Below are 12714 nucleotides of genomic sequence, written 5' to 3' on the forward strand. Positions count from 1 at the left end.
CCTGTATGAAAATATAGTAGAATAAAAAAAGTCGAATTGCAGAGTTGAAGGTTGTGGTCATTTAAAACTTTGATACTACTGCTTAATTTATCTTTAAGCAATTATCATCGTCATCTCATGAAACATTCCCCATCATGTCTGTGTTCTTTTATCATGCAAACATTTACATTTCACATATTTAAGCCCTAAGTCTGTTAAGGATGCACAAAAATTCACGTTACCAATGAAAAATGCTAGCATGTGAAGTAAGAGTTTGGTTCCAAATGTCAATATCAGTGACATTCTGTATCCATGGAAACCAATTCTTAGAGTATGTGTCTATAAAAGGGAAGGGAGAATGGGGAAGTGATGAAGGGTACTGCTTATGCCTCACTGAACAGTACATAGGGAGTGCACAAACATATGTTTCCAAATTATCATACACATGGAAGCTACCCAGGCAGCCCTACCCATCCCTGTCCACGCACGCATTCATCCAGGCATCAGTTCATGCAGCAGGTATTGTGGGACTACTATGTGCTAGCCACTGAGAGCGCAGTATTGGGCAGGTCAGACACGTTCTTTGCTCGCATTAGCAATATCTATATATATTCACACAAAATTATATATATATAATATATATATAATTTAGGGCATTTGACAGATGTTAATAATTATATAAATAATAACTGGAATATACAAAGGAGACATACAGGATGCTATGAGTGGGAAGTGGAGCTTGGGGAGGGGTGTATTACTTTCCTATTGCTGCTGTAAAAATTACCAAAAACTTAGTAGGTTAAAAAGACACAAATATATTATCTTACAGTTCTGGAGGTCACAAGCCTTAAAATCCAGGTGCAGCAGGGCTGTACACCTTCCAGAGGCTCTAGGGGAGAGTCTATTTCCTTGCCTTTTGTACTTTGTAGAGGCTGCCTGCATCCCTTGGCTCATGGCTCCTTCATCCCTCTTCAAGGCCAGCAGCATGGCATCTTCAGTCTCTCTGTCTGACCTCTACGTCTGTTGTCAGTCTCCCCACTGACTCTGACCTTCCTGCCTCCCTCTCTTGAAGTCACTTGTAATTACACTGGGTCTCTTGGATAATCCAGGATATCTCCCCATCTCTAGGTTCTTAATTATTTAATCATATGTGCAAAGTCCCTTTTGCCACATAAGGTAACATTGTCATAGGGTTCTAGGGATTAGGGCCTGGACAACTTTGGGAGGGGCAGTATTCTCTCTGTCACAGAGGGTGACTTAACTTAGGGGTGCCAGTGTAGAATTCTCCTGGGAGCTGACCTTTAAGCTGGCCTTGCAGGATGCTGGGACACAGGCTGTCTGAAGAAGCAGAGAAGGAGGAGTACTCAAATAGTAAGCAGGGGGCATTTGAGGTACCAAAGAACAGCACGAGGGCCATTGGGACAGGGGATGGGGGCAGGAGATGAGGTTGGAGACAGCAGTGAAGGTCACTGGAGGATTTTTAGCAGAGTCATATTTTACAAGAGCACTTTTTGCAGCGTTGATGGTGGGGTTAGAGGTAGGTAAGATGGGTGGTAGAGGCCACTCAGCATGTGGTTGTCATTCAGATGAGAGATCTGGTAGTCTGACCTAGCTGGTGGCAGTACAGTAAAAGAGAAGCACATGGGATCGAGAGATTTAATGAGGGTGAGGCAATAGGACAGTGATGGATGGGTGAAGAGTGCAGAGGACGATGTCGGCATGACCCGTAGGTTTCTGGCATGAGCCAAGAAGAGGAGGGTATTGTCCTTTTCTGAGCAGGGAAACACTCGATAAGTGAAAAATCTAGTTTTAGGTAAATTGATTTTGAGATCCTGTGAGACAAATAAGTGGACTTGCCAGTATTCATTCAGCCTGGAGCTCACAAATGAGGTTTTCAGGCTGCCGAGAAAGAGTTGGAAATGGTTGGCACATAGCAGCTGACTAAAGCCATGTGAGTGGTTCCTGCCTGGGCCTGGGAGAGGGTGGAGGGCCCCAGACAGCCCCTGGAAAAAGTCAGCCACCTAAAAGTGCCATGGAGTTTGCCACATTTGAAACTCAACAGTGATGAAGTGAGGGTAGAGCCCAGAAGGGGCTTTCTGAGGAGTGATTTGGAGATGAGGAAGTAGAGACAAGTCTTGAGATTTTATTAGGAGGCTGGGTGCGGTGGCTCATACCTGTTATCCCAGCACTTTGGGAGGCCAAAGTAGGCAGATCGCTTGGGCCCAGGAGTTTGAGGCCAGCCTGGGCAACATGGCAAAACTGTCTCTACAGAAAATACAAAAATTATCTAGGTGTGGGGGTTCGCACCTGTAGTCCCAGCTACTTGGAAGGCTGAGGTGGGAGGATTGCTTCAGCCTGGGAGGTCAAGGCTGCAGTGAGCCGAGATCACACCAGTGCACCGCAGTCTGGACAATAGAGTGAGACCCTGTCTCATAAAAAAGAAAAACATGATTTTATTATGGAACGCCTGAGACATTTTGTATTAATTTACTATTACTGCTGTAACAAATTACCATTAATTTAGTGTCTTTTTTTTTTTTTTGAGATAGAGTCTTGTTCTGTTGCCCAGGCTGGAGTGCAGTGGCACCATCTCGGCTCACTGCAACCTCTGCCTCCCAGGTTTAAGTAATTCTCCTGCCTCAGCCTCCCGAGTAGCTGGGACTACAGGTGCCTGCTACCACGCCTGGCTAATGTTCGTATTTTCACTAGAGGCGGGGGTTTCACCATATTGGCCAGGCTGATCTTGAACTCCTGACCTTGTGATCCGCCCGCCTTAGACTCCAAAGTGCTAGGATTACGGGCTTGAGCCACCACACCTGGCCAACTTAGTGTTTTAAACAATATACATTTTTGATCTTACAATTCTGGAGGTCAGAAGTCTGAAATGGGTCTCACCGGGCTAAAATCAAGGTGGTGCCAGACTGTGCTCTTCCAGGAGGCTGAAAGGAGACCCATTTTCTTGCCTTTCCTGTTTTCCAAAGGCTGCCTGCCTTGCTGGTCTCTGGCCTCTTCCTCCATCTTCAAAGCCAGTGAGGGCGAGCTGAGACCTCACACATTGCCTCACTCTGATCTCTTTTTCTTCTGTCTCTCACTTGGAAGGACCCTTGTGATTGATCCCATTGGGCCTACCTGGAGAATACAGGACAATCTCCCTATTGTAAGGTCACTGGGTTAGCAAATTAATTCCATCTACAGCCTGAATTTCCTTTTGCCATGTCAGGTCATGTATTCTCTAGTTATGGAGGTTAGGGGGGCTACTATTTTGCCTATATACATATATGTGAAAAATAAACAGAAAGCACAGTGAGCTCCTACACACCCATCACTCAACTTCAACAACATAGCTTTATCCCCCCAACCCCCACTTCTCCTCACCTCACCACCAGATTGTTTGAGACCCGTCTCAGAAATCATCTGATTCATCCATAAATGTTTCAGAATAAACAATTGTTTAAGAAAGTTTAGCTCTGAGGGGGAAGTGAGGAGGACCTGATAACTGGAGGTGATGTTTGGGGCAGTGTGGGTGTGTATATTTTTGATATGGGAGCTGGAGCATGTTTAAATGCTGATGGGAAGGATCTGATAGAGGAGGAGAGATTGCCCTTGGACAAGAGAGACCTCTCTGTCATTAGCAAGAAAGAGGCATGTAGGAAGTTGGGGGAGTCCCTGTCTAACAGTTAATGTTTTGTTTTGCTTTTTTCTGTTGAGTGGAAGGCCAGTGAGAAGGGTCAAGGGGATGGCAAGGTTTTGAGGAGCTTGGGGACCGCTGGAAATGAGCACTGTGGAGTGGAAAGGGAATGCACTGAAGAAACCCTGGAATATGGGACCTGTTGTGGGCCACTTGAAATGGGGGCATTCCAATGAATCTAGTCAGCTTGGTTGTTTGACTTTTTTTCCCTCTAGCATTGCACATTTGTCTGGGTGTATGTTCAGAGAGGAAAATGTTTGGTTTACACTGGCTTGGCTTTCTTACCAGATGGTATGGCCAAAGGGCAGGGTGAGGGCTATTTAGAAGAGCAGCTGGATCCGTTATCCACAGACTCAAAGCTGAATGAGAAAGTAGAGGACTAGAGGTTCTGGAGAGATGTAGGTGTGGCTAGGACTGCGGGCTTAAAAGAAGCCAGTGGTAACATTGCCTGGAGGGTATAAGGAGGCCAAAAAAAAAAAAAAAAAAAAAGAGGTAGAAGCAGCCAGCTGACAGCTGAGTTTGGGTAGATTGTGGGCAGCTGCATTTGAGGATTTCAGGGTGATGACCAGATCCAGGGTGTCTGTGGGAGGGGTAGCTGAAGTGTAATGGAATTTTAAAAAGTGGAGTGAAATAAAAGACAATTGAAAAATAGGACATCAAGTTGCTGCGAGATCATGTGTGGGATGGCTCATGGGTGTTGAAATCACCTGGGATGATAAGAGTTGTAGTATAAGTGTAGGTCTTCCATGAGCTGGGGTCAGCCAAGAAGAGGGGCAAGGAGGGAGCTTTACAGTGGTGGGAGTTATAGACCTCAGAAAGGGAGATGTTTTGACTGGGCGTGGTGGCTCATACCTGTAATTCTAGCACTTTGGGAGGCCGAGGCAGGTGGATCACTTGAGGTCAGGAGTTTGAGACCAGCCTGGCCAGCATGGTGAAACCCCATCTCTAGTAAAAATACAAAAATTAGCTGGGCATGGTGGCGGGTGCCTGTAATCCCAGCCACTCAGGAGGCTGAGGCAGGAGAATTTTTTTTGTTTTGTTTTGTTTTTTGAGACAAAGTCTTGCTCTTGTCACCTAGGCCGGAGTGCAATGGCACGATCGCGGCTCACTGCAACCTCCGCCTCCTGGGTTCAAGTGATTCTCCTGCCTCAGCCTCCCGAGTAGCTGGGATTATAGGTGCCCACCATCACGCCTGGTCAATTTTTGTATTTTTAGTAGAGACAGGGTTTCATCATGTTGGCCAGGCTGGTCTCAAACTCCTGATCTCAGGCAATCTGCCCGCCTTGGCATCCCAAAGCTCTGGGATCACAGGCGTGAGCCACTGCGCCCGGCCCAGGAGAATTGTTTGAACCTGGGGGGTGGAGGTTGCAGTGAGCTAAGGTCAAGCCAGTGCACTTCAGCCTGGGGACAGAGCAAGACCGCGTCTCAAAAGAAAAAAAAAGAAAGGGAAGTGTTTTTACAGGAAGGTGAGGGTATCATGGTCTAGAAGCAGCGCCAAGGATCAGGGCCCAGCCAACTTCTCCTCATGACCCTTCCAGACCCAAGCAACTCAACCTGAGGGGTGGTGAGGAAGTGCTGACCTCAGAGTAGAGCAAGGTTTCACTGAAGGCACAGAGAGCTCACTTTGATTTTTTGCTGTGCTGTGCTGTGCTGTGGTACACCCAGCTTCCTGCCTGAGTGGGCCAGGCCTCTGTCTCCAGTGTATTTCTCTTGAACACTGGCCCCTGGGTTGCCATCCTTTGTATGAGTCATGACCTCCACCTCCAGGTTGCCACCTCCCAAAATGGGAAAATATTAAGATAGGTAGAAGAAGCAAACCGAACCTAAGAATTTCCAAATAGCAAAAATCATGGATTAACTTGAATGTTCCTACCTCATAAAGAAAGATTTAATGGTATCTGTCTCCATGTGCTATACTTTTATATCTGATATTCCTCCTAGGCTCTAAGCCATATATCCTAATTTTGCTTGAAAAATGGCTATGGGGGTATATTTAATATGCATTATTTACATTGATTTATGCTTGAGATATAACTTTATTGAAAATTTTTAGTGATTTTTGTCTACACTATAAAGTCCTACCGTAATTTGATATGTTATTTCAAAAATTCAGCCTTGTATATAGTGTCACATTATTGTGAAGGCAGTGACTAATGAAAAAACATGGAAACTATCCTAGACACAAATGATCCTTGAACTCTAAGTCTCAGATGACAGGTAAAGGGAGTTATTAGTTTGGTGCAACAGTATTAAGGACCTAGGAAACAAGTGGAATTTGAAGGATGTTATGATGAGGGGAAGCTGTGTGCCATTTCTACTGTAGTTCTGTGGTCTGAGGAGGGTCATTTTGCATTTAGTGTTTACTTAGGGACAAGTGGCCATTTTGACTGGTTCTCAGTTATGTTTTGGTCATTTCTTTCTGCGAGAGGAGATGGCAGTTGTGAGTCCAGAATAAATAATAACAGCAGATCAACTTTTAAAAATGAAACTTCCGGCCGGGCGCGGTGGCTCAAGCCTGTAATCCCAGCACTTTGGGAGGCCGAGACGGGTGGATCGCGAGGTCAGGAGATCGAGACCATCCTGGCTAACACGGCGAAACCCCGTCTCTACTAAAAAATACAAAAAACTAGCCGGGCGAGTTGGCGGGTGCCTGTAGTCCCAGCTACTTGGGAGGCTGAGGCAGGAGAATGGCGTAAACCCGGGAGGCGGAGCTTGCAGTGAGCTGAGATCCGGCCACTGCACTCCAGCCTGGGCGACAGAGCGAGACTCCGTCTCAAAAAAAAAAAAAAAAAAATGAAACTTCCTTCCTTCCTTCCTTCGTTTTCTTTTTCCTTTTCTTTTTCCTTTCCCCTTTCCTTTCCTTTCCTTCTTTTCTTTTCTTTCTTCTTTTTTGAGACAGGGTATCACTCTGTTGCCGAGGCTGGAATGCAATAGTGCCATCACAGCTCACTGTAGCCTCTACCTCCCCAGGCTCAGATGATCCTTCCACCTCAGCCTCTTGAGTAGCTGGAACTACAGGTTTGTGCCACCACGTCCCGCTAAATTTTGTATCTTTTGTAGAGACAGGGTTTCACCATGTTGCCCAGGCTGGTCTCGAACCACTGGGGCTCAAGGGATCCGCCCACCTTGGCCTCCCAAAGTGCTGGAATTACAGGTGTGGGCCACCATGTCCAGCCAAAACTTTTTTCTTATTCATTTAAAAATACCTGTCTCTCAAGTCTTGAGTTTCTGTGAGCTGTTAGTCTTCCATGATGGCCTGCGAAGGTAGACAGAGCCTTCTCTAGAATGATGATAGAGTCCATGGTACAAATGGAGTCTTATTTTACCTGCTTCCCAAACTACTTACCATATTGGACTGAACTTGGGTCACTTTTCCTAATCCTAGAAGACTCATTCAGGTCTTGTGAAGTGATGATAATCATTTGCCAGTAACTGACCCTTAATGGGACTCAACAAAAGGTTTAATATTAGAATTGCTGTGTACAGCATTTGCTTATGATTGTGGACTCTCAAGTCTGCCTCTTGGGTTCAAGTCCTAGCTCTACCACTTACAATGGACCTTAGGTGAATTCTTAAATGCATTTGAGTCTTAAGTTCCTTGTCCGTGCAATGGGGATAGTAATAGTACTTACCTCACAGGATTGTTGTGAGCATAAATAGCATAGTCCGTGGCACATAGAAGGTGTACCCAGTAGCTGTTATCATGTCGGATTGTCATGTGGCTTACCAATTTGATGCATTTGGGAAAGGTTAGGTTTTAACTTGTATTTCTTCACTATTTACAATATTCTTTGGACATTTGCCTTCTCAGTAAGGCCTTCCCTGACCACTCTATTTAAAGGTGCAGGCTGGGCATTGTGGCTCACACCTATAATCTCAGCACTTTGGGAGGATGAGGTGGGAGGATTGCTTGAGGCCAAGAGTTTGAGACCAGCCTGGACAACATAATGAGACCGTGTCTCTACCAAAAATAAAAAAAATTAGCTGGTCATGGTGGTGTGCACATGTAGTCCCAGCTACTTGGGAGGCTGAGGTAGTAGGATCACTTAAGCCCAGGAATTTGAGGTTACAGTAAGCCATAATCCACTGCACTCTAGCCTGGGTGATAGAGTAACAACCTGTCTCAAAAAATAAAATAAAAAAATAAAAGTGCTGCTATCCACCCTCTACAGCCTGCATACCTCTCCCCCATCCTTACTCCTTGTCTTCCCCATCCACATTTCCTACTTTATTTTTCTCCATTGCAGTATTTTCCTTCCTTCCTTCCTGCCTTCCTGCCTTCCTGCCTTCCTGCCTTCCTGCCTTCCTGCCTGCCTGCCTTCCTTCCTTCCTCCTCCCTCCCTCCCTCCCTCCCTCCCTCCTTCCCTCCCTCCATCCATCTCCCTTCCCTTTCCCCTTCCCCTTCCCATTCCCCTTCTCCTTCCCTTCCAGTGGAGTCTCATTCTGTACCCAGACTGGAGTGCAGTGGCACAATCTTGGCTCACTGCAACCTCCAGCCTCTGAGTTCAAGCAGTTCTTATGTCTCAGCCTCCTGAGTAGCTGGGATTACAGATGCCTGCCACCACACCTGGCTAATTTTTGTATTTTTAGTAGAGATGCGATTTTACCATGTTGGCTGGGCTGGTTTCGAACTCCTGACCTCAAGTGATCCGTTCGCCTCGGCCTCCCAAAGTGCTAGGATTACAGGCGTGAGACACTGCACCGAGCCCCTGCACTATTATTTTTAAATAAACTCTTCAGCACACTTTTCCTTTCAGTCTGTCTTCATCTGCTAAAATGCGAACTCCATGAGAGCAGGCATCGTGTGTTTAGTTCACTGTTCTGTTATCCATGCCCAGACCTAGAGAACAGTGTCTGGCTTAGTGGGTGCTCAGTAAATCTTTATTAAAATGAAGACATTGACTTTGATAGTGGTAATATGATTCTGTATGCCATCAAATATTACAAAAGCTGCTGTAGCTATTTGAAATGCCCATGTTCCTTATTCAGAAGTTCTTGGCGATTGTTTGTTCATTTGCCTATCTCAAACTTTCTTTTCTAATTGGAAGAAAATTGAAGTCAAGTAGATTAGGTTTGAGGGGATGAATAAGTTCAATGAGGAGAAGAATAAGGCTGACATTATTAACTGCTCTTCTGCTTTACTTCTGACACATTTTCCTTCAGCACAAACATCACCAAATACCATGTTGACCGGGGGAGATGCTTGTCTCAATAGTAGACTCTTCTAAGTATGATTTTACTTTTCATCTATTTTACATGCAACAGAACTTTTGCTATTTTTCTCTTTTAGGGCACCAATGCCTCTGCTCTGGAAAAAGACATTGGTCCAGAGCAGTTTCCAATCAATGAACACTATTTCGGATTGGTCAATGTAAGTATGTAAAATGTTTTATTTTCATCAAATGTTTTAGGGTATATGAAGCAACTCCACTCTAAGTGCATTTTTATCACTGCCAATTTTTAAATGATTGGTTATGCTCCTTAGTAGAATGCCAGCGTTGGGGAGGAGGCAACTTAACCTATTTTTGAAAGTATGAGTTGTCCCAGCAAAAAACATTTAATTATTGCATTTTGGGTCAAATTTACATTCCCCCCCCCCATGCTTTAAGGAATTTCCTTTGCACACATAACTTTCATAATAACTTCATTAGTCTTTGTAGCCAAATCTGTTTTTTTTTTGTTCTGTTTTGAGACAGAGTCTTGCTCTGTCACCCAGGTTGGAGTGCAGTGGCGCAATCTCAGCTCACTGCAACCTCCACCTCCTACCTCAGCCTCCCGAGTAGCTGGGATTACAGGCATGTGCTACCATGTCTGGCTGATTTTTTAGTAGAGACGGGGTTTTGCCATGTTGGCCAGGCTGGTCTCGAGCTCCGGACCTCAGGTGATCTACCCGCTTTGGCCTCCCAAAGTGCGGGGATTACAGGCGTGAGCCACCGCACCAGGCCCCAAATCTGCTTTTATATGTTCTCCCTGTGTCCTCTGGATGAACTGTTTAGCCAGTCTTTCTTTAAGTTTGCATCAGTACAACCAGCGTTTTAAAAACGTTACCAGCACATTGCCAGTGTCTTTCTTTAACAGTGTAAGTTGGTGGTATACCTGAAGCAGGACAGGTTGGGAGGGAAAACTGGGACCATTTTATCTCAGAAATTCCTGGCCTCATTTTTTTTGTGCTCAGCAGTAACCTCCTTTGTAGAAGGCTGGACCCAGCAGCTCTGCTTCCTTGGTAGGTTGATGATAACGGAGTAGTAACACGGTAGAGGCGGTGTGCCTCTATCCTCATGAGCTTTCTTCCTCACTTGATCCTTTTTCTCTGTGATATAGGTGTTAAGTGACATCAAATACTAACTCATAAACAATTGGTTTTCTGAATAATTATGCTGAACGTAGTCTGTCAGTGCCCAGGTGTGGTAAATAGTAATTTCCACTGGGAAAGCTGGAAATATTCTCTGCAAGTAAGTGCTGCCCATGACATAATAGGAATAACATTGGCTTTAATAATACAGACTTCGGTTTGAATTCTGCCTGTGTTACTCCCTAGCTTGTGTGATCTTGGGCAATTACTTGCTTTCTCTGAGCCTCCATTTCCCCATCTGTAAAATGGGGGTCATAATGGCTTCTACCCTTTGGGTGATAATGAAGGGTAAATGAGAGCGCCTATTTAAAACCCTGACATGAAGCTGAGACATACTGTGGACACTCGGTAAATGTTAGTTCCTTTCCCTTCCCAGGAGTTATCCACTGAATTGGGGCCAAGTGTTACTGAAGGGTGTCTGGGGAAAGGTGAGATACTGAATAGAAGAGAAAAGAATGGAAGGAGGAAAGCTAAGTCCTGGAATATAGGGCATTGTGTTGGTGAAATACTGACTTAAAATTTTAAAACAAACTTTTTAGCCATTGTGCACAAGCCTTTGCTTAGCCCTGTGAAGTGAGTTATTCAAGGCATGGGAATTCTGCCCTGGCTAAGAAAAATAACAAATGCAGATTGTGGAGAGGGGGAGAAAAGAAAAAAAGAAAGAAAGAAAGAATTAAGGCCATTTCCTAGTTTGTGTAAGGATTGTGGGATCTGTGTTTATTAATAGCTTCATTTATGTTCCCTTTGAATGGTAATTTATGAAAGTTCCAGCGTCTCTGTACAAAGAGGTTTGTCTCCTGTTACATAATTGTGTCAAAGTAGATTAAAATATAAAAATAGGAAGTCTTCTATCTTAGCATACGTAGAAATGTCATGTTAAGTATGGCAGAGCATCTGTCTCGCTTTTGGCTAAACGACACACAAGCCAACAACCAGTTTTGAGAAGGTGTTCGTGTTCTATTTCAATCCTACATAGCATTTCGTAATCTGTTATTAATCTTGTTAGTTATTTCCTTAGAATTTTTTTCTTTAAATTTTATTGTGCACGAAAAATTCTAAAGTGATAGTCTCAGCTGTGTTCTTCTACAGAGGTGGTCTTACAGTCAGTTGAAAATCAGTGAGACGTTTTCCCTCTTTAATAATAATCTCAGTATCCATGCTTTGTGAGAGGATAAAATGTTACTGGGTGGGCCCTAATGTGATTGCAGGCTAGGAACTTGGGTAGTATGGTATTGGCACAATTGCTGCCTTGGCAGAGGCAAGATCAAGGGCCATTTAGAAGTCCAGAGGGTGGGAAGCTGGGAGAGTGACATGAGGCAGCATATTTTTGCCTGCGTTGCTCGGCGTTAAGTGAGGAAATGTGGTCTGAGCCAGTGGGCAGGAGCCCTGGAATATTGAAAAATGAAAACCAGCCCCCGTTCAGTTTAGGCTGTTTCAGCCGAGCAAGTGGTTCCTAATTACTGGATTTCTCTTTGATTCAGATTTTTATTTTCCCTGTCGTGGGAGTTTTGATGTGTTGCAATGTGCATCTTTTATTTAGCCAGCTGCTTTCCTGAGTCTCCACATTATGTAGATTTTTTTCGCTTCTCTCTCTCTCTTTTTTAAGCACCAGCAGGTCTCATTAGACTCTTTATTGAGGCAGAGTGCTTGTTATCATTCTTGAGACTTTGATGGGCTAGAGAAGCACCAGAATGATGTGCATTTTTCTTCATTTCTCTGTGGATCAGATGGTCACTGGTGTTTAGAGTAGTTAACTAGTTTTCTGATACGGTGAACTGGATTCCAATACAGGGACATCCAGGCCAGTTCATGGAGTGGGGACCTTCTCACCCTCACTACTTATTCCAAAGGTGGCTTATCCCCAGGCAATGACTTGAACCATCCCTGTTGTCCCTTGGCAGTTTGGAAACACATGCTACTGTAATTCCGTGCTTCAGGCGTTGTACTTCTGCCGTCCATTCCGGGAGAATGTGTTGGCATACAAGGCCCAGCAAAAGAAGAAGGAAAACTTGCTGACGTGCCTGGCGGACCTTTTCCACAGCATTGCCACGCAGAAGAAGAAGGTTGGCGTCATCCCACCAAAGAAGTTCATTTCAAGGCTGAGAAAAGAGAATGGTGAGTAGTAAGCAGTATAATGTGTTTAAGCCTCTGAAATAAGGAGAATTGATGGTTCTGTATCTCCTCAAAAGGAAGAGCTGAGATTTTTTCGAAAAGGGAAAATAAGCATGGTTAACTACTCGGTGTCATTTTTTAAGAAACATTTCTTCTCTGCCCAGTAAACATAAAACAAAACTGGGTTAGAAACATGCTTAAAAATGCACATTTATTATTCCAATTTAGAATGACCTTTTTATTTGCTCCATTCTGGGCAGTATCATTGTAAGAGAGAAAAGTGTCCAAGGCAGCCTTCTGAGTGGGATACTTATTGGCCTAAATTGGTTGATGCAATAATTGAATAAAATAGTACTAGGTTTATACACTTATCATAGGTGATTAAAATAAGTGCCTATTATCTAATCAGAGCCTCTGCTGTTTTAAATATCATACCTCTGATTTTCATTTGCCTAAGGTAATTGAAGGATATCAAATTGATTGCTTTATATGATGTTTAAAAGTCCTGATTTTTCTGGTTTTTCTATCTTCTTTTGGGGAGTAGGTAGTAGAAACTAGGTACATATTCCAGAAGTTTTGTATT

General features: G+C 44.2%; 1 protein-coding gene across 2 annotated transcripts in view; it reads left to right on the forward strand.

Annotated features, from left to right (window-relative positions):
- The window catches only part of USP46 (ubiquitin specific peptidase 46), a 69298-nt gene that overhangs the window by 19693 nt on the left and 36891 nt on the right, over window positions 1-12714 (forward strand). Inside the window, exons 2-3 of one of the 2 annotated variants that reach the window (XM_010369009.2) lie at window positions 8958-9038; window positions 11921-12134. In XM_010369009.2, the coding sequence (XP_010367311.1) occupies window positions 8958-9038; window positions 11921-12134 (295 nt within the window). The remainder of the gene's footprint in view (window positions 1-8957; window positions 9039-11920; window positions 12135-12714) is intronic. The other variant, XM_030922457.1, reaches the window with a different exon arrangement.

Source organism: Rhinopithecus roxellana, chromosome 2, assembly GCF_007565055.1.
Source record: "Rhinopithecus roxellana isolate Shanxi Qingling chromosome 2, ASM756505v1, whole genome shotgun sequence".
In the NCBI taxonomy this organism is placed as follows: Eukaryota; Metazoa; Chordata; class Mammalia; order Primates; family Cercopithecidae; genus Rhinopithecus; species Rhinopithecus roxellana.